Here is a 12,757-nt window from a genome sequence, read left to right on the forward strand (position 1 = left end):
TAAAGAACATCAGTTTGTTTGCAAGTTTAAAGTCCTCTGCAGTCTGCATAATGTGTCTAACAGCCATGCCTGGCCAGGAGAACAGGGGCCTCTCTGTGGGGGACAGAGCATTTAGCAGACTAATCATAATATGCTCCAGTGCATCCAAGTGAGATCCAACCTCTCCCTCTATGTCTCTCTCCACCACACTAACACTTTTTTTAACAGCAAATGTTTAAACACGTGTTTAATTGTCTACTTGCAGCCCAACCAAGAGCAAACTCTTCTTCTTTCATGTTCAGAAGGTGTCCAAAGTGAAGACAGTGTCTCAAAGTGACCTGCTCTGTCACGAGTGGGTACAACTATGTGTGTGTGTGTTGATGTATGATTGTGCGTGGGGTTGTGTGTGCATACTCGTTTCCTGCTGTGGACTTTTTTAAAATGTACATTTCCTCTCCTCCTGAAGCACAGCAGCAGAGGCAGCATCGCACACATGCTGCAGCAGCGGTGCGCTGGGGCATACACACAACCACGCACGCGCTCACACACACACACACACACGAAGGCTCTACACACGGCTGCGCGCAGAGGCACAGTCACACCTTGGCATGTTCACAGTCCAACCAAACGTTTCCCCCAAAAAAGGGAAGAAAAAAAACGCGCTGCATGTGCGCGTACACACGCGCTCACGGCAAACCGCTTCACCGCTCGGCCCCGTCATCCAGCCAGGAAATATCTGCAGCAGCAACATACTGTAGGTTGTTATTACGTAGGCTGGCTGCCGATCGATAAACGCAACACCCCCCACCCACCCCCACCCCTAATACTCGCTTGACATACCAACGGGGAAGCCCTTCCTCATAAATCAGGGCATTTCTGTACAAAGGAATCACTCACCCGATGTTGCTCAACGCCTGCTCGAACAGCTCCGTCTGCAATATGTTCTGAGGCGCCGAGAAAGCCCCGTTGAAATGTGATAAAACCGAGCTACAGAACTGACGCAATGTCTCAAACTGCATTTTCCCCCTCCGTTTTCTTTTATCCTTAGTAAATGATAACCTTTTTCTCTTTCACCAACAATACATCCCAAAGCCTGCGCACTCTCCGGACGCCCCCCTCCACACATAAACCTCCTCAGTATTTTGTAAGTACTATCTCCAGGGGCGCATTAAACGCACAGAAGACGCCGATCAAGTTCCATATTTCTCCTGCCGCTCCTGGTATAAAGTGTCCTCACATGAGCCGCATTCCGGGCGGGATCCCTCTGTCATAATGCTTCGGACTTGGAGCGAATAAAAGGAGGTAGTGCCGGTGCCGGTAACGAGCCGTTTTTTCTTCTTCTCGCTGTAGCAAATATCTCTTCTTGGTGAGCAGGAAGAGGCGAAGGGGCGCCCGGAGGAGAGAAGAAGAGGAGAAGCATCCTACACGGCATCCAGCAGCAATAGCAGCAGCAGCATCCCTGACCGGTGCATCCGCTGCTGCCTCACACTCAACTCATATTCCGTCGCATATGAAGAGCACACACTCACTAACGCACGCACAGAAAAGCGCACTCAAACACAGTGTGGGGCTGATATGCAATGTGCACACCCTTTACCATATCTGTCCATCCTCTCTCATGCACTCACCAATAGCACGGCAGAGGGAGACGCTGCTGCCATCAGGTTATTTTGTCTCCACGTAAAGAGCACCAGCTCCACATCACTTATTGCTTCAATGCCACTGAGGGGAGAGTGTCTGCCAATGAGGAACGGCGCATAAGAGGGGGGTAACCCCACAGGTTCCCCAGAGGGTTACTGTTGTATTACACTCAGTCATGGATTCTGCTTTATCAGGAGACACTTTCACTAAATCAGCAGAAAAAAATCAAATAAGGAAGTGCTTTCCTTTAAGCAGCTAAAGCAAATTATTTTATGAGGTTTAATACTTAAACAGGAAAACCTCAGGTTTTAAGCATCAAGAGAAAATAAGACCACTTTTACAAATCAAGAACTTAGCCTGTCCATCTGAGAGACTGATCCTCAGCGTGTCACTCCTGACAAATAATGTACGAGAGTCTGCGAGAATGACTCAGAGATGTGCATTAATCTTTGTCTCCAAGGAAAATATTTAATTCAAGGCTCTCAAAATTGAAAAGTTGCTCGCAGACACAAAAAACATAAAATATAATACATGAAAAAGTGTTTTCACCTCCTCAGTCCCATTGATGTTGTAAAGAAGCATCATCTCTGACATATTCTCTGTTTATTCTGGGTTAAATGATAAGAACAATGAAAAGCTACAAAATCTGAAGCCTCAAGAGAAACGTGAGCCAACTGATGAGCAATAACCCTAAACCTCCTCACTTATATTGAAGACTCAAACAGAGGACCACAGCACATACTTGTCCTGATTTTCTGGCTTCTTGTTTCTGATGTTCTTATGCGACAGTTCTCTGGCTTTGGATTGTGGAGGACTCATCTTTTGCACAACGACTGAGACTTCACAGGTCATGTAATTTGGCAGGATGGCAGGTAGGCATGCTGGATTCTGCCTGATCATTTCTTTTGTTCAAATGATGTGATTATTGGACACACTGGCTTCAAGGCCATCTTGGATGAATGGCTGAATTTTTGATCAGCAGCAACCTTAAGGGCTGATGAGTAAAGCAATTGCAGAGTGGATAAAAACTGCAACTCCTCTAGTGGCCAGTAGAGGGAGGTTCCAAAGATGGTCTCTCTAAGACCAGGCTTATACTAGAACTAAACATGTTTGCAGCCTGGTATGAGAAACATTTTGGGGCTCTGTTTTTATTTTTCTCATTTTCTGTCATGACAAATGTACCAGTGGTCAATTCAAATCACCACCCCAAAATAATCATATAAAGCCTTCATCCTAAATGAGAGGAGGAGGAGGAGGAGGAGGATGTCAATAATTAATTCTCTGACCTCACCTCCCAATAGTGTTGGTGTTGTTGCTGCCTTTTCAGATTTTTAATGTAAATATCTGACGGATTTTGTGACTTTTCTTGTTTCTTCAAGAGTGGAAATCTAGTTTTGCGCTTTTTTTTAGGGTGAACAGTCACCAAACCTAGCTTCTTAGCATGTGCAGAGCTAGACATGAAAATTTTATGTTACAATTTAGCTAATTGTCCGCGAGCACAGACAGCATTACATTGATAACTTGTTGTTCGCTGACCTCACCGTCCTTCCTAGCACCAGCCTCCTGCCCTGGGTGATGCAGCTACAGGAAATGGTTGCAGCCAAGTGTCACATTTAAAGAGGGGGTATTCTGCTTTCCCATATTTTAAATACGGATTAAACGTAACAGTGCTGGATGCTCATATTAAACGTCCAAATCAGAATTGGAGGGTTAGACTTCAAACATCAAGATCTGCCCATAGCTAGTCTCCTGACAGGCCTCCAGAGGGCCAATCAGAAGGAAGGGGGTTTGTGAAGTAGAGAGCATTAAAGAGACCGCAACAAAAGGAAAGCGTTTCAGACAGGGGCTGAACATTTTTTTTAAACACCACTGTGATAAAAACAGATTTTTAAGCTGTAAATTAAGTATAGCTACTACTGGGTACCAATGGACAGAATAAAGCCTAAAAATGCACAGTAGCCTCTCTTTAAGACCTTAAAAAAGGCAGTTTTCAAACCAGTACTTGTCCTCATAGTGGCCTTGTCCCTTATCTAGACATTTCTTAGTTTAGGTAGAAAGGGCTGAGCTGAGTTTTGAAGGATGAGTCTTTAAGTGTTCCTTCTTTTACAAACTTAAACTTAAGGATGTGAGGAAATTTCACCAGTGAGTGTGCTCCAATCTGAGTGTAATCATTGTTGTTCATCCAACACCGCAGCCGTCCCAGCGTATCAGTGTGTTCATTCAAATGACACCTCAGAGAGCGAGATAAATTAGAAACCTGTCTGAGTTATTTCTCCTTATAAATAGTCTGTCAACTTTTCCCCTCCTCTCTCCAGCAGAACAGATTCAGAAGTTAATTCAAACGTTCTTTAAGATTAATGAAAGTGGACTTTGGTGCTTATGCAGTGGGATTTCTATTTATGGACTCTCCGCTATCCATCATTAAGGTTAACCCTTGAATTCTCCAAAAGCTAGCTTCCTGTTGTGTTGCTTTAAACGCTGGCTATGCCAAGAAGAGATCCGTTTCTGGTGCCATCTCCACCTCCACAAGCCAGGCAATCAATTAACACACAGTGGTGAGAGCGTCGACTGGAACAGAAAGTGACTGAATGACTGAATACCCAGAGCAGCCTGAGCTACAGCCAGTGTGATCATCCCTCAAAACCACCTTTAAGCAGCGAGACATTAGAGGACAAGATGGATAATGTACTCCAGAGCTTTCTTCTATCCTGCATCACCCTTTAGAGTTCATCCTCATTAAGCTTTGATTACAATTTGCAGCTACAGAGGATGTTCCGCTCTTTATTATTGCTCTGAGTGGTGTCGAGCAAAAGCACAGAAACATAGAAGAAAAGGGGATGCACAGGAGTTTCACCAAGACGGAGGAGAAAAATGAGGCGAGGCAAACAACCATGATTCTGAGTTAGTGTCACATTTTCACAGCAGCTTTATTACACTGTGAAAGCACTAAATGTACACACTCATCCCCTGCACACTCTTATTCCTGGTTGCTGGATGTATCAATCAAAACAACAATTTAAAGCAAGTTAAACCACATTTTTACTGTATCGTTTCCTCATTTTTGCTGCTCTTAACTGTGTTAAAAAGGAAAAAGATACAACGCTGCAACTGCAAAGAGGACACAGAACTAATGAGTTGTGCTTCCAAGCTTACAGTGAGCACAGACTGGTGCATGCTGGTTTGTATCTGAGCGAGACAAGTAAGGGAAGAGGCACGCTAAGTATACATTTACAAGGAACAGGGAGCAGAGACGTGGGCTGGATCAGGACAGAGTCAACACCACTTCATTTCAGAGTTTGCTCCCTGCTGGATGGCACAACACATGGCACGTAGCAATTTCCCATCTTCCCATCAAGAAGTCTGATCTTGTGGGCAGAGGGGACCAGCAAAGAGATAAAGACATCTGTTAGCCTGTGGGCTGTGCCTGCTGTGACGCACCGAGGGTTATGGAAAACAAAACCTGATATTACAGCCTTACTGTAACACCAGACAGAAGGAGGGGGCGTGTTTGCTTCCAGAGTTTCACTGCCGTCAATATGACTTTAGTCCTTTCCCCTTACACATCAGTTTTAATGCTCAGAAGAGGAGATAGTTGAACTCAATTAGGAGAAAAGCCTCAGTAAACCATATCAGATATAAAGATCTCTGAAAAGTTCAGGCAAGTTTAAGCATTATAGACTTTGGATGCCCTGAACAAACACAAGGTCATTTTTCATTTGAGAAGGGGCAAATAAGGACATGAGAGCGGTGTTTCTGAAGGCTCACTGCTCTCTGCTGTGAAAATTTATACAGTGTGCTGATTCTGACTACAAGCTGCTCCTCCTCCTCCTTTAGAGGGAAAAAGAGGAAGGAGCCCCCATGTGGACATCAAAGTAACTTCCTAATTTGGCATCAGTATCAGGAAATACAAAACTGGATATAAGGTTCTCAGGCACAGCATGTCCACGGTGACTTCATCTGAGCGTGCTGTCCAGAGGGGGCATTTGGTGCAGAAGACAAATTATAAACATTATTCTGCGCTGCATTTCAGCCCACTCTTGTTTTTTAATTGCAACACCACAGTGATAATGCTTTTGCTTTCAGAGTCTATAAATCTCACTCCAGAGGATAAATCAGTTAAAAGCACAAATGATGCACTTTCTCTTAAAAAGGGAGATTCATGAAATTAATTTAAACACTCCTCATTTTCCTGCATCCCATATTAGCCAATGTTTCCCGTTTGAGTTAATAAGTGCTGTGTGCTTAATGTGCAGGTTTGTGTGCATGAAGGAGAGGGAGTGGGTAGGTGGATGGCTGAGTTACAGACTGATACAGAACCAGAGTCTGAGGCTCCTCTACAGGCTTCATGTGCCACATATACAAGTGGTTTGGCTGCAGACAGTCCTCTAATATGTAATCATAAGAGACTTACTTTTCTTCTATCAGTGCTTTCAGTTAAAAGGGCTGTGAGGATTTTCAAAGTGAGTACAGGTTATTTTGAATTGCTACTTCTTGGCTTCTTAGATTAGAAGTTTAGTAGTGAAAAGAGTGAAATCTGTGTTTTTCTCTGCTGAAAATGATTTCTATGATTTATATTGTAGTGATGGTGGATACAGGAGCCTAACTGTCAGACAGAAAAAGGACAGAAGAGCAGAAGAAAGATAAACTGGAGAGTGATACAGCTTGAGCTAAAGGCTAACTAGCCTTTAGCTCAAGCTGTTGACTCCAACCCACAGTCAGCAGTTATTCTGCAGTGGTCTGTTCAAACTTGAGAGTCTATCAATAAAATGAAGAGTGAGGTTACGTTAGCTCTGTTTGGTAGATGACTGGCAGGACATAGCTAACCAGGATTCACTAACGAATCACATTACAGACATGTCTTAGAGCACCAGGCTGCCAGCTGAGCTAAATATAAACGGCCACTAAACTACTTACAACCTGACAGTGTTAACTTGTTGTCGCGTTAGCCTAAAGACACGTCAGCACACCAAGCTGCCGATAGCACTACATATAGCCAGCTGCTACAATGTTTGCTTGATGTCACTTTTCAAACCGTAGCGCTACGTAACTGTACTGATAAATGCCTTACATCCTCGCGTTATATCCAGTAAAAAGTTGTCTTGAACAAAGAAAATTTGTTTGATCTGATCTCTATTTAATTCCAAAACAAACATACACCACGCTTAAAGAACTTTACAAAAGTGTGTGTGAGACTACAGGCCAGAAGGTGGCGAGGCCTCCTCCTCTTAGCATTTTTAAAGGCACTCTGCAGTTTCACACATGCTCCTTCATGACGTCAGCTCTTTAAATCACATATCATCTCTTGGTCAAATAACATGTACAGACACAATAATCGAACACAGTGTGTGTCAGGTGTATCAGGTGTAGCATGCAGGAACTGACCTGTCAATGGGTGCGTCTGGTCCCGAGTACCTCAGCCCCGAGCCGTTGTCAAGGGACGCCTGTCTAGGCAGTAGCCCGCCGTGAGGTCTGCTTCTGTCTGACCCTGGTGTCAGGTCCCCTGAGGCTCCCTGGTAGGGGTAAAGGGACGGGTCCTGTAGTTTGGCCTTCTTCCCCTGTGGCCCCCCCTCAAACACACCCCGTACTTGACCAGGCCCCGAGCCATAGAACCACGCCCCCGATTTGGTGAGGATTTCTTGTTGTTTTCGGCACAAGTTGCATACCCACATAACCTGGAGGGAAGAAGAGAGAGCGTTAGAGGGCTGGAGTGGTGACTGGCAGGCTGGCTGACTTATGGACTCTATGATGAGGTGTGATGGCATGAGTTGAGTATTTATGTTAAGCTATAACATAAATGTGAGGGCTAATGCTTTTGCCGGGTGAAAACATTTAAAGAGGGGTATAAAGTGAGAATACAGAATGTTCAGGCTCAAAGTATAGAAATCCCTGAATCTGTAAACTGAGCAAAATCAGGTCTTCACATAAAGATATCTTAACTAGCTCATGATGTGTTGGAAGGGCAGGCCTTAAACACAAAGGTCTGCCCCCAACAGGCCTCTATAGTGATGTCCAATGAGTGGGAAGAGGGTTTCTGGAGCAGGGAAGCCTTAAAGAGACAGCAGGTAAGATGAAGTGTTTCCGACAGAGGCTGAAATAATGGATTTTCCAAAACACCAGTGTGAGAAAAAGTTGTTGTTTTTTTAGCTGTAAATCATTTAAAGCCACAACAAGTAAACCCTAAAAATAGCAAAATACCCCCTCTTTAAACAGCCATAATATTAACTGTTCAGACAGCAGGAATAATGACAGATCTAGGGCCTGTGAGGAACTTAGGATTTGCTTTGAGTTTTGCAGGCCTGTGGATAAAGCAACAAACTTTATCACTGCTAGTTTTGTTCTGTACAAATGTAGGCCACGTTTTCTGATGACAAATCCATCCAACTTTATAAATGCAGCCAAGTCATATAGTAAGTCACATCAAGACATAAGTATTAATCCCATTCGGTTTGTAACCACTCCTCACAGGAACTTTCAAATAACTTCAAACATCAAGAGAAATGAAAAGAAGTTGCATTTCACCTCAAACAGCAGTATTCATTCACACCAATGACAAGTCATGGTGATGTGGCACATGGTGAAGCAGTTTAACACATGCAGCAGCCTTTGATCTCAGGTGGAGCCATATGGCATGGGTTAGTTTATTTTTATCAAAAGGTTTGAGACTGTGAGTCAAAATAATCCCTGTAGATTTCTCTGTGAGAGGGAGCTGTGCTGAAGTTTACTGGTCAGATTGCAGTGCGTTCTGTTTTAACTCTTGTTTCTTATTAGGAAACTGGAACAGTGCAGATCCAACGTGAAACATGACTACAGAGTTTATTATTCACACCTTGACAAAGGTACAGTAGATCGAGATGATAGAGATGTGATGCTGTGCTTTTGTCTGCTCCGTACTGCAGCCCCAGCAGCCAGCTCCCCACATTAGCCTCATAAATCCAGGAGCAGACAGGAGCTCTGATCACTGCACACACACACACTTACACACACTACAGCGTAAAGCTCAGCATTCTGGCTGAAGTCGCCCTGCCAGGAAAACGTATGCTTTTATCTTTTTGTGCAAAACTACATTTTTTGATACAGTGAAATGTGAACACTCTCTTTATTATTTGACCTTTCACCTTGTTACAACCTTGTTTTTGAGCTTTTATACTAGGGATGTTCAAGTACCAATACCACTAGTACTTTTGATGGATAAAATTTCAATGGACAGTGACGGATCATTCTGAACAAAGATAGCACAGACACTCTGCTACTGAGTCTAAAATAAAACAAACAACTCTTTCTGAGATAAAGTCATAGACTGCTTAAAACATGGATATAGTCTCCCTGATGTCACCTGTCTGTTTCTGAAACGGTAAATGAAGCACATAGGCTAAAGAGGCCATATTGGTGGTGGCAAGGGCTTTATGTAAAGCTATAGGGCGCCTGTCGATCACGTGACCCTGAGCTGTGCCTCTGATTGGGTGACCTTGCAATCTTAATATCGTCTAAATGGCTGAGTTACTAAAAAAGTCACCCCCTTACAGTGTGTGCCTTGGACAGGAGACATTTTTTTGAACCAGACTGTAAACAGGTTAATTTCTGCTTTGAAACAGTTTTTTTTTTTTTTTTTGGCTTAGTGTGTATGAGACTTCCTGTACTTCCAGAGACAGCCTCAAGCTAACACTCGAGAAACAGCAGATTTTAGCACTTCAGCATTATCTCATATTCTTAGACTGGAGGTTGTTGCTTGGTTGAAGATTTGTTTTTAATAAATTAATAAAATTGCAAAATAAAACTAACAACTTTCAGAGGTTTACTATATTTTTTCTTTTTCAAATAAACTGAAGTGCAAAGTAAAACAGTTTAACTGTCAACTCTCCCTGTTTCATTCATGTTGTCTGGCCTGACGCACATTTGCACACATTTGGTGTCAAACTGTGGTGATGTAGCGCCAACTACTGGCAAGGAGGACTTACTCAACATGAGATCTTTTTTTTATGCCTTGAGTATCAGCTGCTTGTATTGATAGCCTTCTTGAGTACCATTACCTTGAAATAAGGCTGGTATCGGCCTGATACCCAGTACCCGATACCAATACCAGTACTCGCCCATCCCTAGTTTTTACACTCTATAATTTACAAGTTTGCATCTTTCCACTCTTTCTCAGAGTAGACTATGAAACTGTCCTGCCACACTGACTTGATGAACATAAGATCCTGATATTTTTGGAGAACTATCTTTGACATAAATGTATTTGCCAGGAGACATAATAGCATGAAGGTATGGGTATTGGAGTGTCCCTAAGTGTGTTCGAGAAGACTCAGAGCTTGCCAAATGATTGACAGGCCAGACAGCCTGTAGCGCACCCAAGAGCTACTGCAGCCCCCAACCCCCCATCACACTCCCCACCCCTACAGTCTCAGTGCTGAGTCAGTGCATTACTCTTATTAGTGTGAGGGAGCTCTACATGCTGCCTTGCCAACCATCAGTGAGTTTGTTGCTGGCCACTGAATCAAACACTGACTGATATGTTATTTCTAGATTAACTGAACCTGCTCTGACTCTGTTGGTCTCTACAGGTTCTGGATGCAGCTGTGGTTCAGGATGGATGCAGCAGCCAAATCCTGAACCACAGCTGCTTATCTCAGTGACTGGATGACCCTGAGCAACGGGTGGTACAGAGCTGTCACTACAGGCAAACCTGAGGGGTTGGCAACCTGAGGCATGACATGGATGTTTTCACACTAACATACACACAGTTAATGGAAATAAGGCTTCTGTTTGGGTTGCTTGTAACCAAACCATTGTGAGGCAACAATCTAACATTTAACAAAACATCCATCTTTTTAAAAAACAATGCTCTTCTATGATTTATTTTTCTATTATAGTACAAAAACCGCCAAACATTGGTTAACATGTGCAAGCTTTTCTAAAATTGACGGATGAGGCCTTTATGACCAGCCATCAATGTTGCAGACAGGCTATAATTTCGCTGACACACAGTGGAAGAAGGAAGGTAACAAATTGTGCTTTATGTATCCCAGAGGAGCACTGCTCGCGAGGCCATGACTGCCTCTTCACCGGAGGTCACGGTGAAAGCTCTGGCCCAAATCATGAGTCATGGGATAAGACCCAGGAGCCACCAAGGACAGTCTTCCTACTAATCAAGCACACAACACTTCACGCACCTGTAATGCGAGAGCATTACAACAAAACAAAATTGGAGTACATCTCAAGATTTATCTTGAAGTTTTACGAACTCAGGTATTTCAGCCCCTGGTAGCTTGGACAGCGCCCCAAAAACTGATGATTTAGCCGAGGAAACAAACCTCTATTTGCACATGATGTATCCTCGTTATATACACACTATATGAAAATGTAACATTCATTTTAACATCTGAGCTCTATTAATAGGACGGATTATGCAATCAAGGTTAATCATTCATTCTGCTTCGCTTTTTTAATGGGCACAGTTCGCTCACAGAAAACTGCACCTATGACCTACATTTTTACCCCTCCAAAGTGCGATTAACATAGAGGCAATTTTTCCTGCAACTCTCAAGTCTGCGTATAATAATTAAACATGTGCACAGCCTGTGGACTCTCCTGGACTATTTTAAATGATCAGTGAACACCTGATGGCATGTTAGGACAAAAAAAGGGGTCCTGTAAATGTTAAGCTGTCGGAAATTTAAGAATCAACACTTGAATTTTATTTGTACGTCAGAGAATGGACAGATTAGAAAGAATGTTTACAGAACACTAAGGCTAAAATCTCAGAGGACCAAAACATTATGTGAAAATAAAATGTTTTGAGTTTCATCAAAGTAGATTTTGGGATAATCTAAAAAGGCTATGTTAGTTCAAAAGGTTATAGAGTTTTGTCAATTTATTAAGAAGCAAGTGTAGTAAGAGCTTTAAGATTTATGTTTTAAGAAAGAGTAGCCTAAGCTCTTAAATCTCTCAGATATTTAGAAAAAAATGAATATACAACAAATGATTTAGTCATGCTGTGCTCAAGCATCAGATATTTGACACGAACAGAAACATGTTGTTGCAGTCATCACACTTTTTTTCTGTTTTCGTCACACTAGCAGGGACATCATGCAGCATGAGACTACCAGCTGCCAATCAAAGGAAGCAGCTCTGAGACAGTGTGAGCTCAGCCCACACTGATGGAGGCTGATGGAGGCTGTGTCCCTCAATCTCCACTCAACCACATACACAGAGACCCCATAACAAATGCATGTATGCAAAATGACGCGTGTGCAGGTCAAGCAGCCAGAGGTATTTACACTTTCATTGCAGCTTTTCTGCTCAAGACTCTGCAAACACACACGCACACACACATAAGGGCCTTCAGCCTAACTGTTCACGGCTGAGCACAGGCAGGGGGTTGGGGGCTGCAGCCCTGAGGCAGGGCCATTTCTCTCTGTTTGCACATTTTACAGTCATTGAACCTCCAGCTAAAAATAGAAAGCTAAAAAACGCACACACACAACCAGAGCAGGAAGATTTATTCTCTATTTAACGTGCTACAGGCTGAGAAACCAAATTAAGGTAAACAAACATCCAGGGCCATGGGATCAATAAATAATTTCCTTTTGAATACTTTCTCCTCAGACTGAGGGATTGCTTTTTTTAGTTATAACTACAAAAGTCATCCTACAAAAAAAAGTGTGTCCGCTCGAGAAGGCAAAAACAGGCTGCACACACTAATGCCACTTGAGGACACAGAGCACCACTGAAAACACCCATCCATCCAAACCATTTGAGCTGGGTTTCATGAACAGACTCAAGTATATTCATCACACGTTACTTGGCTTCTTTTGCCCGCTCCATTGAAAAATTTCTTGAGGGACCAATGCCTGAATACACAAACTGACTGGATTTGGACTGAGCTCTCTCTTGTGGCCATTAAACTACACTACAACAGTACTTAACATAGGCTCCAGAGTGAATCAGCAGTATCCTTCCAGGCATATCATAGTGTGCTCACACAGAAAGTCAGCTCCAATGTTAAATCTAATCAAGGGATGTTTTACATCCATTCATTCTGAACCCACTCTTTCATAACAGCATTATTTGTCTGATGTCGTCAGATATTTCTCTGCACTGATTGTCACATCTGACTGTCGTGTACATTTCATGTCAGAGT

At 43.0% G+C, this 12,757-nt stretch overlaps 1 protein-coding gene across 50 annotated transcripts in view; it reads right to left on the bottom strand.

Moving 5' to 3' along the window:
• The window catches only part of rims2a (regulating synaptic membrane exocytosis 2a), a 196,227-nt gene that overhangs the window by 136,481 nt on the left and 46,989 nt on the right, over nt 1-12,757 (bottom strand). For 45 of the 50 annotated variants that reach the window (XM_074683235.1, XM_074683225.1, XM_074683252.1 and 42 more), the window contains one exon: nt 7,003-7,292. In XM_074683235.1, the coding sequence (XP_074539336.1) occupies nt 7,003-7,292 (290 nt within the window). Of the gene's footprint in view, nt 1-876; nt 1,504-7,002; nt 7,293-12,757 lie in introns of those variants that run through there. The other 5 variants (XM_074683244.1, XM_074683248.1, XM_074683250.1 and 2 more) reach the window with 3 other exon arrangements.

This window comes from Halichoeres trimaculatus, unplaced genomic scaffold, assembly GCF_033239565.1.
Source record: "Halichoeres trimaculatus isolate MK-OKI-2021-1 unplaced genomic scaffold, fHalTri1.1 fHalTri1_scaffold_12, whole genome shotgun sequence".
NCBI lineage: Eukaryota > Metazoa > Chordata > Actinopteri > Labriformes > Labridae > Halichoeres > Halichoeres trimaculatus.